The sequence below is a fragment of the Falco rusticolus genome, chromosome 12 (assembly GCF_015220075.1).
Source record: "Falco rusticolus isolate bFalRus1 chromosome 12, bFalRus1.pri, whole genome shotgun sequence".
Lineage (NCBI taxonomy): Eukaryota > Metazoa > Chordata > Aves > Falconiformes > Falconidae > Falco > Falco rusticolus.
The window spans coordinates 21,210,180-21,231,496 of record NC_051198.1 but is presented as its reverse complement, the minus strand read 5'-3'; the positions used below and the strand labels follow the sequence as shown (position 1 = coordinate 21,231,496).

Below are 21,317 nucleotides of genomic sequence, written 5' to 3'. Positions count from 1 at the left end.
CGTGACATGCAATTTTAACATGGAAGTCATCTAAAAATGAACATAAACCTGAAATGACAATTGAATTTCCCAAATAATAAAATTACTAACTAACATGACCCTTTCAGAAGCTTTGAATGACCGACAGGATGAAATCAGGATGAAAGTGTTTGTTTAACTTTCTATTTGGAATAACAACATCCTTTAAAAGTTCTATACATAAACCTTTCAAAGTAACACTAGGGAAAACAGAAAGCTTACATTATCTGAAGTGATACATGATGCCATTTAAAGGTTAATTTATAAAAAAATGTCAGATACCTAACATTAAGTAAAAAATAAATGTGCTTGTTTACATGAAAAAATTTACTGGAATTACTGTATGATGTCAGCTACACTGGTCTAACTCCACTGTCACTTTTATTCCAGTGGAACGTTATCAGGAATAATAGCAAATTTTTACCATTTGGTTTATGTCACTTCACACTGGCTGAAGGATAATCTGCACAGCTACAGAGCTAAATCAGAACTTCTTTTTCCCCTCATTTTCCTAACACCTAATTAGGACTAATATGAAAAAAATATGTTTTAATATCTAGATTCCAGGGCTTCCTTCACATAGGAAGAAAGTTTAGAATGTATTCTAATTTTAAAAATCAATTTATTTAATTTTATTTTGAGCAATGAAATTAATTGACTAAATATTTACATCAAATAAAGTTCAATATACTTCATAAATTATAGTGTCTATTAATAAAGACTTGGTTCAGCAAGTTAACTAGTCACATACAGAACTGTACAAAAACACTTAGCAGCAACTCTCGTATTGCCTCTGCAGATTGTCTTTTACAGAATTCCTTTCCTTTTAAAATACTACGCTGAAAAAAACCTGTCTTCTGGAGATAAATTTAATTACAGGAAAGAAAGGACCCTGGGCTCAAAACATCACTGTTCTAAGAAAGAATTTAGGAATAACAGAAGCCATAGTCTGAGATGGAGATTTAAACTTTTGACAGAAATCTTTTCATTCCTAAATCCTCATGGGCTGCGGAAGTTGTCTGCCTGCCACCCCTGCTGCTTTACCAGTCCCTCAGTGCCTTTTCTCTCTAACATGGAATTCATCTCCTATTAAGTCCCATCTCACAACGGAAATCTCTGAAAAGAAACAGCAAAGGAAGCATTGCATTGCTACTTGGAATAGACATAGATCATGGAATCATCTTGATCACCCCCAAATCCCAATAATCTGTTGCAATTACATAGCATATTACACGACTGTATTCTCCACACAGTGGGTAAGGGAACAGCAGTGATTATAGATTTTTTAATGGCACTCGAATAATCCCGCCAGTGCAAAAGTTTTAAAGACCTGTAGGGGTCTAGAGACTTGCAAAACTTCATAGCTACTATGATGTAACTCTCCACTACTGGGGGAAAAAAAATGTAATAAAAAATCTTTTAAAACCACATTTTTCCTATCAGCCACTACAATTAACAACAAAGTGTGAGACTATCCAGGATTCAGATTTCTGAACAGCGCAGTCATTAACTGAGCTACATAGCAAAGTGTATCGTACTCCGGAGTAAAAGCGATTATACAAACATTTTAAGTGAAGAAATGCCAGTTTGGATATAGCGAAGTTCTTAAACACAAAACTCGCTATGGAAGAAGAGTTACTGTGAGAGTTGGAATTACGTGACCCCCAGTAGCTGCTGTTTTCCAGCAGACTCTAAACACAGGAGAACACACAGAAAGTAAACATTGCTTCCTGCATGGGCATCAATAATCTCAAAGAAAAAATATTTACTCCTTATTTTCTCTAGTCCAAAATGTATACAGATTAGCTTTCCAACAGAGTGCAAAACTTAGTATATATTCTGGTGTTGTTAATTCTAACATTATTACTTTCATTTTTTAAATACGTAGCCATACTTGGATAGTATCTCCCAGATTTATTAAGTTTAGCACTCATGGGGTTAAGGACACAAAATTTCTTCTAGCCTGGAAAAAAAATATCTGTTTGTCTATTTAAAATTAACTACAGCACAAATATGAACACATCGATTACATTATAAAAGTAGCTTTAATTGTGTATACTTTTTAATGAAGTTTTTATTTGTATCTCTGTAAAAAGAGAAAATGCACTTTACTTTGCACTGTCCACATCTTAACCCTTAAATGAGTAGAAACAACGTATGATATTTTACATTAGTGTGAGGTTACCTAATTTAAAGAAATTTGCCACCACCTGTGGTATCACCTTTCGCTTGATGAAAAACCAGAGCAGAGGAAAAAGGGGAAAATTATTTTGTTTCTTTTTCAGAGGCCCTTACTTAGTGTTCACTATCATAAAAACTGTAATATAATTTGAGTATCAGACTCAGTTGACTTTGAATAAAATAATGTTTCTACTTGTAAAATGAAACTCATGAATAAGTATGAATTTTTTCCATTTGAATTAAATGCAGTCGGCAACTTAACATTCAGATACATGCAAATGGATAAGGATAGTTGACCAGCACATTAAAGAGGACATGGCTCTACTTAAAACATATTCTGACAAAACAAGAATTCATACCTTCTTATCTTTTCAAAATTTTATTACAAGTGACATTTTTCATTGTCAGCTAAAGACATTGTCTCTTTGCAACTTCCTTCTTTTGCATATTAAAGAGCACTTCTGTTCCATTATTAGTCACAAAGGCAGTTTGCTGAATAATTTCCTTTGTTTGCGAGACTGCCACAACAATAGAAAGAACAGCTTGCAAAAGAAAAAAGGGCTAAAAGATAATTTTTAAAAATCTGTGCAACTTGAACCTTACTCAGATACTCAATCCACATATCCATGAATTAATTAAAAAATACAATGCTGAGTTAGAAGTACCATTTTGCTTCACCTCAAAAATACATAAACAACAAAAGGTGAAAGAGACCTAAAAATAATATGACCATACATTTTGTTCTTTAATGTCACTTTCATGTCATACAGTATTACACATATCAGAATATATTAGAGGGGGTTTGTTCAGTTACAACTCAGTATAGTACACACTCATCACAAGTCTGTCTCATCTATACAAACAGAACCTGAAGACACCCTTAATTAAAATATTAGTACATCTAACAAAAGCCACGTTAGACTAGCAGCCTAGCTACAGTGCAACTACATAGCCGAAGTAAGATATAGTTTTCTGAACTCTGATCTCAATTTCCCTAAATTCTGTTATACACATAGCAAATAACCAAAGGAACAACTTAACACAACTCCCATGATTCTCTCAAAAACATCTCTGTGTTAGGAAAACAGCCAGCAAAAAGGCAATCCTTTAACTGGGTAATTTCAGGAAACCCCTGTCTGTCACCTTCTACTGTCAAGAACCCTAAGTCACTGAATTAAGTGACTCAGTCACTACTAAATAAACTAAACAGGACTCTTCTTTCCTTAGCCAAATATTCAATTTGTATTGTCAGACAAGAAGTAAGATTTTGAGTATGTCTGTGTACATAAAACAAACTTGCATTAAATAATAGAAGTAAACAAGAAGTTCATTTATAATAAAAGCAAAAGTATCTTTTTCCTTTTTCAATTCAACAATGTGTAAATACAAAATCACACAAACAGTTCAACTAACATTTACCTATGTTAAACACAGGAGTCACAAATTCCAGTGCTGTTATTACCAAAAGTCTGTAACTGATGATACTTCTTTACAGTTCTTGTGCAGCTGCAAGGTGACTTATTCTGTATTTTGCAGCTATTAGATGTTACATAACATCTAATTTTGTGTGCCACAAAACAGCACATTTTCAGGACACTCAAACCCCATATTTATGCATTTAGAAGCAGCCTCTATTTAAAAACACATACAAATTAGTTTCCAAGGCTTTCCAGAAAAACCTGTCAGTCATCTTACTCCCTATCAGCTCTCTGCAGATTCTTCTCAAAAATGTATGAATCTGCTGAAAGGAAACTGAACATGCAAAACACTATAAAAATACTGTGAGCTTTCTTGTGCATACTAGAAGTGGACCCACCACAGTGTATCTTGGGCAACTGTGGAGCTATAACACCACCATATGACAGGGGAGCAGGCCCTGTGCTAGAGAGTTGCTAACCAAGCAATTGTGAGTTCTGTATTGATACTGTCGTGGTATCATATTTACACTAGAGTTCAGATAATCTCAGATGTTGAATAAGCATTACAACTGTACTTGCAAATCTTTGAGTCTTAGAAAGCTTCAGATAAATCTACCAACCTAATTAGTTTTATTTATTTCAGTGGAAGCATTGTTAACATCAAAAATGCTTTAATGATGCTTTTGAATGAAAACACAACTGTTTTAAATGTAAACACAACTGTTTGCAGTCCCAATATTGCAGCCTAGAGTACCTAAAAACCTGAAGATAACAAACATAAAAAAAAACCAAAACCTTTTTTTAGCCATACTTCTGACTAATCTGAGAAATGCAAAATTTACAAAAAATGTGAAGTTTCCAATTATTTTCATTTTAACAGCTGAATATTCTTAGAGCAGATGCTTCCTTTTTAAGCTTTGGGTTTTGTATTTACATTTATGACTTCATATATAGGCAAGATATTTTCATTAAAGAATTTGAGCCAAACAGTGTGGTCACACATAGCCCAGCAGACCTTTCTGGTCCCTTTCCACATTTCATCATCTGATACACCAAGGTACCTACTTTGCTGGCAAAAATGAATGGGCAGGCAAGAAAAAGACAATTTAGGAGTGTGTTAATTACCAGCAACAGTTTTTCTTCAAGTTGTATAAACGCCATATAAATTCTAATTACATTCCATCACTTGAAACCGGAAAGTTTTCCTGTGCATTATTGATACAAGACACATGCTTGCTTGTTTTTCCCTCTTCATGATTCAGTACAGGACAAGTGAGAAGAAACAACACTTTCATATTAGTTGCTTCTCAACAACATACTTGGAAGGACTATGAGAAAGATGGATGGACAAGCAACGCGCAAATGTACACTGGACGTCTCTAAGATCTCTAGTTACTTAAGCTGGCTATTTACTACTGATCTTTCTTCCAGAGTTCCACATGGGCACTCTACAGAAAGCATCAGAGGCTTTCAGACAAATGGCAAATGCGGAACCATTTTGTTAAACACCGCACCACATCCTCAGAGCCCCATGGACGGCCTGCGATGAAAATGAGTGAAACACTAGGAGTGCCAGGGTGTGCTCTCCCGGCGCCACAGTCACACAGACACCAGCAAAAAAGGAGAGGGGGACAGTGCAAACTTACCTAGCACCAGACAAGACTACAAGGACATATCCACGGGTCAGTGTATTTAATTTGTCCATCAAACTTTTACAGTGAGCTCACAGTTGGAAAAACGGCTTGGCTTGCACAGCACAGCCAAGAGATGGGGAAGAGGAAGACCTCTACCCCACAAAACGTTTCACCTCAATCCTGTGAAATAAGCTTGAAACAAGTACCCAGTGGCATTAAGGACAGAGCTGGAAGGTCTGATTTGATCAGCTCCAGACTGCTGGCAGCCAGGAATTCCCAACTTGGAAAGGCATTCCTATTTAGAGGAGGACAATACGGGGTCCTGAGCATGCACTCTGATCCTGGCAAACAAGCAGGCCTGGACAACAGGTAAATAAAGTAACCCTTAGGAGCCTGGCCACTGGTCAGACCATAAAAACATCTTGAATGCATATCAGATGAGTAAAGTCTTAGATAAAGTAACCAAAACACTACACAACTGGAAGATTAGTGATACGATGGCAAGCACTTTCTGCTTTATATGTACACCTCAAGCAGGGAGAGAGGATGGAGAAGAATGCACCTGCTCCACACACCGCAAGGGAAAATGTATCGGTAACATGGCTAGGCGCAGGGGCACACAATACACATGAAAACTCATCGGAAGAATAAAGGAACCCAACATATTGCAGGCATAAATGGCACAAAGAGAGGCACTCTTTTAATCACACTTAACCCTAGGCTAATTTAGAATCACCAATACTAAAACGTTGGTTCCATGCAACTGTTTATCGTATCGTATCAATGACAAACAGAGCTTAGGATCTGATGTTCAGGCATAACATAACATTAAAAAACCAAAAGTACATCTTTTCAATTTAGCTTCCCAGCAATAACATTAAAAACCATACAACACTGCCTCCAAGAATGCAGAAAAACTATTGTTTCTTAAAAACACTACAGTACCCTAAAATAAATAGGGATAAGCAAGATTAATAGATTTTGAAACTTTATCAAGCAGGCTTCCTGAACCAAATGAGTTTCATAATTCAGAAAGAAAACCAGAGTGTATTACCAGAGCACTGTGTGTACCAGCTTGTACATCAATGGAAAAATAGAGGCAGCAATAAAGAAGTTTTTTTAAAAAACAATGGAGAACAAAAATACCACCAAATCATAAAAAGGAAAAAGTAACCTCCCCTCCAAAATGACAAAGTAGTAATAAAAAAAGCAAGAATGAAATTTACAGTTTAAAAAAGCTGAAAATTGTTTTTAATTACAATACTGTCAAACCACACACAACACTCAATTACTCTTTTAAAAGATATTTGAAAAAGATGGCTTGTGATCATTAAGTTATTTTTAACCTTAACCAGTAGAATTAATTCTGAGGTTAGGAGATATTAAGGGGACATGTTAAAAAAACCCTGATTTTACCAAAACCTTTAAGTGAATGCAATGGAAACTAAGCTCTACTCAGAGGCCAAACAAAATGTATTGCTACCAAGTATGATGTGGTTTGACAATACTATTGAGCCAGTCTAACACTTGGCTGTTGTCAAAAAAGTCTTGCAATCTTCCTCCTCTCCCAACACACTTTCTTATTCCTTTCATTTTGAAAGTGCTGAGTGAGAGTCTTCTGACCTAATGTTGAGTCAATTGAAGGAACTAATCCTTGAAGAAACTACTGTTTTATCATGGTTATTATTAGCTTTCAGATCAGAACACAGAGATTCAACAGCAATGCTGCAAAAAGGAGTGTAGGGCTGGCAAAAGGGACAGAAAACAGAACTGTATCTAGTCAATATATCAGCTGAGCTGTTCTGTCAAACTCCAACTTCAGTTATTGTAGCTCAGCTTTAAACCTCTAGAAGTCCTCCTTGGAGCACAGCTCTGTTTCATGCTGTCAATTACTGGCTTCATTACTGACACGGTTGTTTTCAAAAAAGTCTGAGTCATTAGGATCTCAACTGAAAACATAAGCAGAGATTGCCAGTCCATCAGCTGTTTAAACTATCCTCACAACTTTCTATTACTACTAAAAATCAAATTATCCTACAAACGTCTAGACAAGGCAGAGATCAAAGTTTTTGTGGTTTCCTATCACAGCTGATCATTAAGAACTTTCATGAAACTCAGTGAATATCGGAAGAGCACATTTTTTCCTTCTTGTAAAAAATAAGATTTCATTTTGGAATTTCACACTTTTTCTTTTTTTCATTGACAGTGTCAGCACCAAAATATTTTGCAACACTAAGATCCAGAAAACATAAAATCGTAACATTAGGTAGTAGATTTCTCTACCAGTACTAATCTCAAGCTAAGAAACCATCGCTTACCTTTTCTAATGCAGATTAGCTCATGCACACCACAAGTTCGTTCTCCACCTATGTGGAAATAAATCATTAGAAAACAGTAACAAGTGAAACATATTTAGCTCCTTAATAAGGCTTATAAACAGTGTAAAAGAAAAAGCTGTAAACCCATGTCATTTAATAAAAATGCAAAAGATTTCTTTAACAAGTTTTCAATTAACACATTGTATCCTTTGGAGAAAATAGATGTAATGATGGTGCAGTCTGAAGAGTTTTACATAGGGTTTATACAGATGAAATTGCAAATGCAAGCAAAGTAACTGAAGCCACGCTAAGATTTCCCAAGCATAAAACATGATTTCCTGTTCTGAGGGAACCACCATCTACAGAATTCTCAAAATATCAACAATATTTGTTACATAATAGAATGCCAAAACAATGTTATTATTCCATGGTAAAAAAAAAAAAAAAAAAAAAAAAAGAAAGCCCGTTACTAAAGGTTGAGTTTACCTGGAATTTCTCCTTTAGAAGTGGGTGTCTTTTTAATTAAACAGCTGTATAGAATTTGGGACATTTATACAAGAACGATAAAACTGGTGCTAGAAATATTAAGCTTTAGTTTGCATTTTAATAAAAAACATATTAACATTATAATTACAGCTAGTAAACAAAACACCGATACATAATATACCTAGTGAGGACAACGAAGGAATCCACAAAGGAAGGACAAAACATTCAGTCAACCCTGCTGAAGGAGGAAGGTGTGACACAGGGATGGGACATGAAAAACCTATTTCTAAGCCTTGCAGAAGGAGGTATGGCAGTTACAAACTACTGAAGGCATTTTTTTAATGGTATCTAGAAAGTATTAGAAGAGCAGGGTTCTTTTTATTATGATTACTTTATATTGAATACATTTACAGTATTCACAATCCTCTTTTAAAAAAATATGTTTTGGAAAGACACACTCCACAGTCAAACCTTAAACTGCAGGCTACACCAAGCTATGGCTAAGATAGGCCGTACCCCAACGCCCACTAACCCCTTCTCTGCTGACACCACCAGCCTGCACGTGTATGAATACAGAACTGAAGGGAACTGCCTTTTTCACAGGTTTTCATACCCAGTTCTCTAGAACCCCATAAAAATACAGAACAGACAGTTCCCAGAACTCAAAAAACATCTATTCCATATGCATTAATCGGTACTGGGCTCCAAACACTGCATCACACACTAAAACAAGCTTTAGATAACAAAACTTTTCCATCTCAAAAATGTGGAAATACATTATCTCCTTCATTCCATAATACAGGAATCATGCCACACAATAAAGGATATTATGATATAACATCAACTAGTATTTAAAACCCATAATTTATAACACTAACAGATGGTGGTGTAAAAGTTTTAAGACACCTGTATTTGGACTTAAATTTACATTTTAAAGAAGTAACTGTAGGAAATGCATATATTAGAGGGGGAAAATGATCAAATAAATGGAGTAAAACATAACTCTTCTATAAATAAAATTAAATGCCTATGAGGTATGAACTTAAAAAGAATCCTCATTTTATATCATCATACCTTTTTTTTCATATCCAGTAACATGAAATATAAGCCTCAAAGGTACTTTTGAAAGGGAAATCAAGTACCAATGAGATTGAGGATCCCATGACTTTTGTACAGTTGTCACCATTACAAAACCCAGTTCTAAAAGCAATGTAACAACTGCCTCTTTTCAGTGCATTCTAGCAGCTGGACAATATCCTTTTTGGAAGGAAAACATAATGAAAACTAAATAAACAAAATAATCCAGCTTTAGGACAACATGGCATTAAAAAAAACAAACGTTGGAAGAAGATGACAATATTCTTTGAAGTAGTTGCAAAACAGAAACTGAGTGCCTGAAACTCCTCCCTGTATCTTCTTCCCCCAGTAGACTTAAATTCAGCAGCGAAGAAAGAAGAAAAATTACCGGGGAAAAATTTTTTTCTTCATTACACAGATGCTAGACAGTTATTTAAAAACAAAGATTCACCTAGAAATTACCGAGTCAAGAACAGCAAGCATTAGATTTTAGTTATATACTGCCCCCAGTGAAATCTACCAGCTTGAAATATCATAAAATACTAATTTTAAGTTTGGATTTTGCATCACTACCTATTGTTTTCTAAAGATAGATATCTTTTTTCAGTCGCTTAGATGCTAAAATGTGATGGTGTTCTACTAAATAAAGGCTTTACATTAATTGTCATGTTACTTTTTATTGACCACAAGGCTATCTAATAAATTTATAAATTTTAACATGCATTTATTCAGAATTTTTTTCCTTTTTATTTTGTTAGAAAATGCTGAATTATATTCCTCATTTAATAGGTGATTAATCTATCACTTTTTCCAAACTGCTTTTGAATGGAAATCAACTATTAAATAAAAATATATCAAGTGATCTACATGCTCTGAAAATAAAGTTGAAGAAAGTATATTTTATCTTTTAAATTAACCTGTTTATTAAACACATGAAATATTACCCTCATATGACGTGCACAGATTCTTTTTTTTCCCTAGTCCTCGTCAAAACTGTGGAATTAATACGTTATTGACACCTTGCTTTTACTCACAGATTAACAAACACACACAAGTTTTTCTGTCTTTCCAACTCCCAAGAATCTCTCAGCTTTGAATAACCTAGTCATTGAAAGAAACTAAACTGAAAATATAAAAACATTTTGCATGACAGGAAGACATCACCTGCTAATTTAGTATTTCAGTCTGAAAAGACTGGTTTTGTGTCAGTAAGCCCACAAACCCCAAAGGTCATCAGTATGATCTTAAAATCTCTTAAATTTTAGTCTTTAAATGTTACTTTAAAGTAATTGATTTTAATATAGCAGTAGTTCACCATACTTTTATAGTTAATTAAAATTTAAGTTTGATTTAGATACAAAGTATTATTAATTCTATTTCATCTTGACTACGAACATGATCTCCTACTTAACAGTGCAAAGTTTTAAGCGAGTTTGCATCTCAAACTACATAATACTTTACCCAAAATGTAATCTGAGAATACAAAAAAAAACCCCTGGGGACATACAGCTTTTCATAATTTCATGCAATGGAAGTAAAATGCAAAATCATGAAAGATGAAGTAATTTTAGAACTGCACACTCAACAAAACACTTGAATTTTCTTGAGCAAGAAGGACCACCTAGTGGCCCTAAAATCTAAATAATTCAAACATTTAGCACAAGTAAAATGGCTAGATGCTTTACAGAGACAGCTGAAACACCTGGTGAAGTTTAATTTTCTCAATTTAAGACACATATTTTGCATATCAAATCTCTACTTGCCAAGATGACTATCACACCCAAAAGATGAAAAGTTGTACATCAAAGAAGATAAAGCACCACCTGAATTTTGTATTGATTAAACTGGAATATTTTATGTCTTTATGAAAGCAGTACAATTCAAAATTAAAAGTTTACTATGGTTGGACTTTAGTTGAAACTCCGCTACCAGATGCTGAAAATAATTGGCTAGGAAATTTAACATAGGCATCATCACAGAGTGATTTAGGTTGGGAATGACCTTTGGCGCTCCCAGAGACTTAAGAGCAGGACCACCTTTACAGGAGGTTCCTCTGGGCCTCAACCAACCAAGTTTTGCAAGGACCACGATCCCTTGATCTCCAGGCACCACCGGTTCCTAGGGGAAAGCAGGGAAGGTGTGACCCTTCTCACTGGGAGCACTTCTTCCTTACAGGCAGTCAGATTATCCCATTGCTTCATGTGCTGTCATGGTGCACCTGGAGAAACCACGTCCACTTCTTAGATCCCCTTACAGAGCAAAAGGCTGCAGTGAGTCCCCTTCAGGTTTTCCTGGACGACACAAACATATTCCCTAGGCCTCTCCTCATGTGAGGAGAGCACACCTTCGCAGCACTCTGCTGGAGTCTTCAGTCTGTCAGTCTCTCTCACACTGGGTTAACACGGCTGGATGCACACGGCTGGTCCACATTCAGCTTGCTGTTCACCAGAACCCTCAGGTTTTTTTGTGCAACTGCTCCTGGCCAGTCTGGCCACAGCTTGCAGCGCTGCGTGAACTTGGACTTTCCATTTGCCTGTGTTGAAGCTCATGGGGTTCCCTCCAGCCCATTCTTTCATCTTGCTGAGTTCCTGTCAGACAGCAGCCCTGCCCTCCAGCTTACTAACTGCTCCCCTGCCTGGCATCATCCCACAAACTCAGTGACGGTGCATTCCATCCCTTCAACAAACACACACACGGTCTCAGTTCCAGTATTGGTACTGTGGTGCAATTTAGGCTACTGCATATAAAATACATTATTCTTCAGTTCAGCAACAAATCCATGTTAGTAGCAGCAGCAGAACACTACAGGGTATCACAGAAGTCTTCCTCAACGGGGGTGCATTTTGGAACATAGTTTTATATGATTAATTACTTTCCTGCTGAGGATTGTATTTTAAATAGCACTTTCATAAGTTTGGACTACATTCAATAAACATTCACCTAACATTCCATTCAACGTTAGACAACTATTTTTTCACTTGAAAAACCCATGAAATTCCAGTGCAGAATGACAATACCACACAGGCTGAGCAGCACAACCAGCAGTGCAGCATTCATTACAGCCCTTGAGAGCCCACCTCGCCGAATTACAGAGGGGCAGCGGCTGCTGCCCATGCACAGCGGTGGCAAAGCACATCCATTTCAGCAGAGCTCCTTCACTCCTGCTCTGTGACTCCCATCAGACACAGCCATAGTCAATCTACAGATCACAGGTGAGGCTGGTCACCTGCCTCAAGCAGGCAAGACCGTCAAATGAGAAGGAAAAAACAGTGCTGTGCAGCAAATGCATGAAGTAGAGGTGTTATGGTGCAGAAATGCAAAACAGGATACAAGTGATAAAGCCTAACACAGTTAATGTTGACATCTCCAAAGCATGTGGAAATACTAATGCTTTTGCTATGAACACAAGATGCTTATGAAACCCATTCTTACGCTAAGCTGTTTCATATAACATACAATAAATTCATTCTAAAAGACAACTATAATGAAAGCATTCTGGCTTACAGATACCAACAAATCTAATCCTTTAAAAACTGCCTCCTACCATGAACTGAATTTAAGGAAGAATCTGGTTTTAGATGGACAGACAGCTAACTGGAAAGGAAAATAAAGCTGAAAAGACTTTCACAGAACAGCAGCTCTACAGCTGGCATCAGTATGGTGTTTTTCCAAAAAGGTTACATACACCCATTAGCCCATCCTCACTCATGGTATAAAATCGCCTCTGGACTCCTTTAGTATCCTTTTTCACCATTTTAGCCTACAAATAATATTGCATATATAAAAAATGAAATATTTAACGTTGAATGCTTGGAAATAGTCGCAAAGCAAACTAAAAAGCAAACAACATTTGAATTCATTAGGAAAGACACAGCAAGTTTAAAAAAATAAAATTTGTTATTTTATATACTTATTATGCGCCCACATCTTGTATATTTTGTTGAATTCTGATGTCTTCTCTGTCCTACCTCAGAGAATAAAGTAAAACCACAGAAGTCACAGAGAAAGGCAAAAGAAGTCAATAAAAACGGTTACATGTGAGAAGTGATTTAATGTACCAAGACTCTTGGACCTGGCAAAAAACCACAACAGATGGTGGATGTAAGCATGTGAATAAAGAACAATTATTTACTGTCTAACCCACTAATAAGAAAAGTAAGTATCAGATTAAATTAGCAGCAGATGTGTTCAAGACCAGAAGTTTTCAAGAGTAAAAGTTCAAAATCAACATTCTGGTTTTATAATACAAACTCCTACTGCAAAGGCTGTCTTCTCTGCTAGCACCACTAAAAATTGTTGCTACCTAGTAATTTCTTAGCCTAAGGATATGGTCATTTACCTGCCCTGACTTAAGAGTATTTTGCTCGTTGTTATCCAACCATAAAAGTAATGACAAGCATTAAAACTTTCTACATGGAAAATATTTAATTATATTTGTAATCAACTGAACCAATGACACTGATCAATTAATTAACAATCAATGACAATTAATCAAGAACAGCATAGCCATTTCTGGTTTTTAAACAAACTTTGCATCTGATCCTACACACAATGAAATAAATGGAAGTATCTCCATGGGCTTACAGAAGCCAAAATGAAATGGAGATAGCTTAGAAAATCCGTGCTATGTCACAAAGAGGTTCTCAGGGATCTTCTCACCCCATCATGAAAATAATATCATCTCAGTGTTCTTTCCACTCAGAATAACCACACACTTCTCTTTCCCTAACTGACAACTGAAATATAAATAGCACTTTTAAAAAAAGATTAGCAAATTCTTTATTTTACATTGTTCTCAGTCAAATACCACTTCAGATAACTCTTTGCCCTGGTTTCAGCTGGGATAGAGTTGTTCTCTTCTTAACAGTAGTACCGTGCTGTGTGTTAGCTCTGATGTGAGAACAATGCTGACAGCACGCTGATGGTTTTGGTTGTTTCTAGGTAATGTTTATCCGAAATCAAGGACTTTTCAGTTTCTTGGGCCTGGCGAGGGAAGAGGGCTGGAGGGGCACAGGGAACTGGGAGGGGACGCAGCCAGGAGAGCTGACCCCAGCTGGCCAAAGAGGTATTCCATATCACACGATGTCATGCTGAGTATATAAACTGGGGGAAGGAGAAAGAAGGGGGGGACATTCAGCTTTATGGCGTTTGTCTTCCCGAGTAACTGTTACACATGACGGAGCCCGGCTTCCCTGGGGATGGCCGAACACCTGCTGCCCATGGGAAGCAGTGAATGAATTCCATGTTTTGCTTTGCTCGCATGCGCGGCTTTTGCTGTACCTATTAAATTGTTGTTATCTCAACCCTCGAGTTTTACATTCCTTTCTGATTCTCCTCCCCATCCCTCTGGGTGAGGGGGAGTGAGTGAGCAGCTGCGTGGTACTTGGTTGCCCGCTGGGGTTAAACAACAAGCGTCTTACTAGTGGAAATGGAGAAACACAGTAACTGTAACTAGCAACAAAAAACATTCAGCATAGATGGATCGAATCTGACTGATATAAAACCTGTGGATATATTTTAAAATAAGAATGGAAAGAGAACCAGCAGCTACAAGAATTGTTCCTTCACTGTAAATGACAAGAAGATTAAATATACATTGCCAAGCAAGGTATGGTGCTATCTAATGCTCTGGATATAGAAAGAAAGATGTCATTAACAAAAGTTGATAGCAAAAAAGGGATGAAAAGTTAGTATGAGTTTTAGCTAATTCCTACAGTTATTACTTAACACTACTGAACCACCACTCTAGAGCAAAGTTTTACAACAGAAAGTAATCTGAGAAATATTTCTTTTTTTTCAGTGATTGATGATCTATGGACTTCTGTGTATAATTTACTTTAAAAGTGTACATTTTAATAATTTTAGTTATTTAAATTCTAAGAAAAATATACTCACAGAAATAGCATCAGTAACTGGATTTCTCATATTTCACATAGTTTCTGATACAAAGGGAAATTACTACAAAGAATTTATATTTCAAAAGAACCCAGTTAATAGGAAAACTGCTTATTTTAGACCACAAAACAAAAATACCTCCAAGATGTGTGTCAATCATACTGAAACTACCACTCCACATCAAAGAAGATGCTCCTCTGCAGAGTGTGACCTATTGGTTCACAAACTTAACACTCATTTTCTGTCTTCATTAACTTTCAAAACCAGCCCAAAGCTTCTCCATCTTACTCTGGAGACAGATTTACACGAAAAAAATCAGAAAGTATCTCCCACATCCAAGAGTTAAATAATCAAAAGTTAAGAAGTGCAAGGATTGAATGCTGACTTGAAATCTACTTCAATCCCCAGGTGCACATTTAGTTTTACATATGAACATCAGACCTTTGCTTTACGCAGTTCAAAACCTGACAATATTCAGGAAAAAAACCTGAGAATATCAGCTGTGGATCCCTCACACCATTCATTACAAAAGCTGGAAGAAGTGTAATTGAATCAGGCTGGGAATAAGGTGAAAAGAAAATATGACCTAATGGTAAAAGCAGTTGAAAGTTGTCTGGAAGACAGCAAGACTTTCCTCCCTTGTAGATCCCCTGTATTTTGATGGGCAGTAATATAAGCCAACATTTTTCATCAGCAACTATGTTTGCTTTCCTGCATGCCCACCTTGAATGCCAAAAATTCCCATTTGCAAAAGTGCTAAGCATTAAAAACAAACAGAATTCAATAAGAATTTCACTTTGAATACATCAACTGTTCTTATATCAAGTATGATGGTTTCAACTGAGCCCACAGGGAGCTTGTCAAAAAAGTCTGTAGAGCATTAGAGGTTAGATTTATTTTTTTTTTAAGGTAACCCATTCTATTACCTAGAAGGTGATGGAGACCTAACGGCTTGCTTTATTTCAACAGATAACACTACAGTGATGATGGTGTACAAAGTTTTACTGTCATCAGCATATAATGCACAGAATCATCCCTAAAATGACAATAAAAAAATAAGTAACAGGTAACACTCACTGTATAGTTTCCACTACAGACAGTGAATGAGAATATGACAGCATTAAATAGATTCCATGTGGCTGATCAAATCTGATACCCCGACATTTGATCCACCCTACGTTTGACAAATGTGTTTATAAGTGTGCCTAAGTACAAAACATGGCTTCTTATGTTTAGGCTTTATTTAATACTGCTGCTCAAGTCCTGCCCTGGCTGCACCAACTTGGATTGAGAAGCACTTCGGCCAATTCAGGTCAGCGCTAACTTGTGGACCTCTGCCTCTGTGGCATCTTATATCCTTCTAGTACATGCTGCAATGACACCCAAACATCCCAGGTAACTTGGAAGTCAAGATAAAACTGTTCTCTAGGCAAGATTCAACCTATGAGCCATACATACGCTACTCCTACCTAAGCACTGCATGCAGCTCGTTGATCTTTTGTTTCCTTTTCTGGATTCTGGAAATCTGCAATTAGACATAGTTTTCACGCAACCTATATGAAGCAGTGTTCTAAATCCTCTCTCTTCTTATTGCCATAAAAAAAAAAAGAAGTAGGTTCATTCAGTAATTTTTGGTTTTGCTTCCCAAGGAAATGAGAGTTATGTAATTAAACAGTTCATTTCCTGCCCCATCCTCCTATTGCTTACAAATTCACTGGTTAACTTAAGCCAATATCGACATAAAGTTTTAGGAACTTAACACTTTTAGGATTCTATGTTTCGTGAAAATTCAGCAGTCAAATACAACACAAACACAGACACCCACCAAACACACGGACAGCCAACCAGCTCATAAATCCCTGCACTGCACACACAGCTGCAGCTGCCTGTTCCCAACCAAACAGCTGGTAGATGAGGGAAGAAAGGGAGGACAATTTTGTCAGAAACATCAGAGAGCTCATGACACTTCAGAGACACTCAGGCGATGCAGGAACAAAACGAAAGGTATTCAAAAAGCCTAGATAGGCGATGAGGACCTTGGCATGCTACATCAGGAAGGTCAAGTGTTACACTGGTAGGACCACAAAGGAAAAAATTTGGGAAGCCATGTTCATTAATCTCACTACTCTAGCAATAACTTCCAAGATAACAGCACCACCCTGTAATTCTTTCTTCTCTACTAGATCCCTTTTACCTGTACAGCTCATTATTCTCTTTAATACTACTTCTTAGTGTTTAACACTTAACTCCTCACAATGGAAACCACAGGAAAGAACTTAAATTCAAAAAGAATTAACTCACTCTGAAAAGGTTCATTTCTAAATGTATTCCCTTCCCTGAGAAACATACACTTTTGTGTAGTCTATACCACATTACGATATGTTCAAGTGCAGCCCAAAAACCTGGTAAAAGTAGATTCATGAGGATATGCAAGATACGCAATTCTGCCTTAGGTTACAAAGCACCCCACTGCAACCTTTAAATTTCTTTTCTTTCCTCCATGCAATGCGATGTGATTTCCATTTCTAGCTCCTCACCCAGTCTGCAATTCAATTGAACTCTTAAAGCAGGTGCCAAAGTTTTGCTCAGAAGAGGAAAAGCGGCACAAAAATCAAATTAATGCTGCCATGAGGAACATTACCAGGGCAATGCTGAAGGCTTCTCAGAAGTGACTCCTCAACTCTCCCTCTTCCCAGTCACAGCAAACTGCCACAAGACCCCAGGTCTGACAGCCACAGGTGGGAGGTTTTTAATCTCAAGACTGCCTACCAGTCTGGTCTTACTACTGCTTTCAGTTCGGCCTTACTCTCTACCACGTTTGCCATCCTCCACGTTCTGATACTCTCCACATTAGATGAATTCACCCTTTCCCCATGAAAAAGTGGAAATATTAAGCATGAAACTTTGTATCTTAAAACAGAGCTCCTACTTAATACTAACACCATTTTTATTTTGGAAGAGAAATATACAGAAATAGGAACTGTAAATCCAATTCTTTAATCCCACTTAAGCCAAATTTTTTCCAGTTGCCCTCTGCTGTTTCCTCACAAATCTGAGCTTGCTTGACTTATGCAGACTATATACCTGATGTCCTTATAAAGAAATAGAAAAGAGCACGTTTCAACATATTAACTTTCTAAAGAAAAAGATGTAATTGTTCCCACCATCACTAAATTAAGGCTTTCAACTTGGTCACAGGAAGAATACTTGTCTTTTAAAAGTCCGTCAGTGATCATAATGCATAAAAGTAACAAAGCATTGTCACTGACCAAAATGACAATGGTCATTGGCCATGGCCAACAGCTCCCTGGTTCTCTATAACACCTGATATAAAAATGTGGCTTTTTCTAAAACCTTTGGAGTTTCATGTAAGAACACCTATAAAGAGGTATACTGACAAAGTGGCATGGGAAACAGTACTTACAAGTATTTAATAACCAAAAGCACTTAATTTCTTGCAGCTAACAAATCCTATTTTAATTTGAGCTCTTTTAATTTTGTGCCCTCATATAACTGTATATGTCTTGCTTTGAAGGAGTTTTGAACTATTTTATATTTATTCTTCAATCAGAAGTTTTCAATCTTACTTATTTCCCATGACTTCACCGGGGAAACAAACAAAAAAAAAAAAAATCAAAACAACCTGGACAACTGCAGTGTCTTTAAAACTGAGCAAAGTATCTTCTCTGTTTACTTAAATACATTTACAGATTTACTTGGACACAAAGTAAATTCTGTATCTTGACCCTGCCCTGTGGTCTGATCCTGAATTCAACAGTTAGTTTTCACCCAAATCAAACTCACATATTTCAACACTGCTGGCCAGGACACAGCACTGCTAATCAGGGAAGTCAAGGCAAGCTACTGTTGCACAGACAGTAGGGAGAGAAGACCAAGACAAAGAGTAAAAATTTTAACACCTACTAACAAACCTACAGCAATCAGCTATTCAGCTGAAAACAAAAGAGGATGCTACATGCCTGCTACAGACTACAGCGCAAGTACACTGCATTTTCTGTCTTCAGGAAGAGTACTAAATCAAAACCTAGCAGATCATTTTCATGATTGGATATTTTCTTTTTATCCCACCTCACATGTAACTACAAACTACGCACCCAATTTTCTCAAGAGCTGAAGCCCCACTTTGGCAATTTCATTTAAGTGTCTACAAGGCAGTTGGGCTACTTCTGAAGTCTGCTCCTAATGAGAAGTGTTGCAATCTTTTCAAAGGCTAGATTGCTTTAATCATTCATGAGTATTTGCTTTAACTTTTAAGAAGTAATATCCTAAACCCTCTGAAAATGTTAAACATGAATTTCACATTTTTGTGAATATTTTCAGATCTAAGAAAACCTCACAGATTTCTGCGATAATGCAGCCTACAATGAAAACAAAAGACAGACTTTGAAGGATTTAATTTCTGCATTTGAGTTATGTAAAAAGTCCAGACCCAGCAGAAATTTTTGCTATCTTCTTGATAACATTAAGAGGGCTTTTCAGCAGAAAACAACCTAGCCAACTTAAAGCTGGCCAACTCAGAGTCCTGGTCCACACACCTTCCAAGACAGGGTGAACACGCAGCTCTGCTTGTGCAGTACAACCTCTTACAGAGGCCTGAAATACTAATTCAAGGAAAATGACAGCACAGAAGCATCGCACATGCAAAACAAACAGCAGCAGTTTGTTTCCTTCCCCCCCTCCCCTCACTGTTTTACTAGATCCTTTAAGTTATAACAACAGATGCTTTCAGAAAGAAACGCCACAGTCGGGGAAGCAGCATACTTTAGGACCTTCTTTTGCTGGAAACCAAGTTCTGAGAATTTTTTTTTTTTTAAAGGATTTTTAACCAGGTGCAAAATTACTCTCAGAATGGAGAGGGCAGGTTTCAAAACAAAGCTCTGACACCCTGCCTTTTCAGATAATCATCTCCAAACCAACCCAACAAGTGTCTAGCACACCTCGCTCCTTCCTTGTTGTTGTTGTTGTGAAGTGATGACTAGAAAGATCTGCGGACACAGCGCCAGCACAGCCTGTTAGCTCTCAGCAGCCGGGCAGCCGGCACAGAGCGCGGAACCTCCCTCGCCTGGGGAAGCAGTTTTCAGAGACTCGGGGCCAGGAGGGCCGATGAGTTTTAAAGCAGTTGGCAAAGTCTCTCCGGGAAGGCCGGGCAGGGCTGCGCACGTTCAGCAAGGGCCGTTCCCAGCCAGGCTGCGGGCTGCTCCGCGGCAGCCCCTGGCTCCGGCGCTCCGGGACCCGGCGGCGGGCAGAGGCGGCGCAGCCCCCGCCGCCCCCCAGCGCCGGGGCGGCTCACGGCACGGGGGGGGGCGGCTCCGTGCCCCCGGGTCCCCTCCGCACAGCCCGGCATCCCCGGTGCGGGGGAGGACGAGGAGGGACGGAAGGATGCCGGCCACCGTGCCAGGGATTATTTACCCGCGCCCGGCGCCCAGGCACGGAGCCGCGAGGAGGGAGCGGCGCCGCTCCCCGCTCCCCTCCGCACGACACGGCCCCTCCGCTACAGCCCCCGCCGCCGGGCCGGGCCGGGCCGGGGGGAGAGAGAGGAGAGGCGCCCCGCTGCCGCCCTCCTCAGCCCGGCTCCGGGCACCGCCGGGCGGGGGTGCCGCTCGGCTCCGGCGCGCCCCCGCCTCACGCCGCGGTGGGAGCCCTCCCCGCCGGAGCCGCCCCCCTCCCCGTGCCCGGGGGAGGAGAGGGAGAGGAGGGGGCTGGGGGAGGGGAGCGATTCGGGGCGAGAGGAGCCCGTTATTGGCCTACTTACCATCAATCGCCATGATCCCGGGGTGGGCCGTACCAAGTGCAGCGCACGCAGGAGAGGCGCTGCCGGGCGCCGCGGCTGCGAGACGGGAGCGCCGCGCGGGGCCGGGCGGGGGCGGCGGGAAATCGCGGGGGGGGGGGGGGGGGGGGGGGGGGGGCGGGCCGGCGGAGCGTGCCGGGGCGCGTGACTCCTCCCCCCCGGCCGCCACCGCCCTGCGCGCGCGCCCGCCCGCGTGCGGCGGCCGTTGAAGCGGCGGGGCTCGGCGCCCGGCGCGCGCCTGCCCACGGCGGGCTGGCGGAGGCCCCGGCGGGCCGGGCCCGGCCGCAGCGGCGGGGGGGCGGCCCCGGAGCATCTCCCGCGCCGCGGGGCGGGGAGCGCCCGCACTCGCCGCGGGAAGGGCCCGTCGCTCTCCGTGGTCCTGACCGTAACGCGCTGCGACAGCAGCACCCAACGCCCTTAGGCTCGGGGGTGTCAAACCGGATTAACGTTCTGTGCGTCTTCAGAAGGGCTTGACACCTTC

At 39.3% G+C, this 21,317-nt stretch overlaps 1 protein-coding gene across 5 annotated transcripts in view; it reads right to left on the bottom strand.

The window, feature by feature from the left end:
• SYT14 (synaptotagmin 14) overlaps positions 1–20,922 on the bottom strand; it is a 93,908-nt gene extending 72,986 nt beyond the window's left edge. For 3 of the 5 annotated variants that reach the window (XM_037405910.1, XM_037405911.1, XM_037405912.1), the window contains exons 1-2: positions 20,801–20,922; positions 7,570–7,617 (exon numbers count right to left, since the gene is read on the bottom strand). In XM_037405910.1, the coding sequence (XP_037261807.1) occupies positions 7,570–7,617; positions 20,801–20,813 (61 nt within the window). In that variant the 5' untranslated portion in view covers positions 20,814–20,922. The remainder of the gene's footprint in view (positions 1–7,569; positions 7,618–20,800) is intronic. The other 2 variants (XM_037405906.1, XM_037405909.1) reach the window with 1 other exon arrangement.
• Between the last annotated feature and the right edge of the window lie 395 nt (positions 20,923–21,317).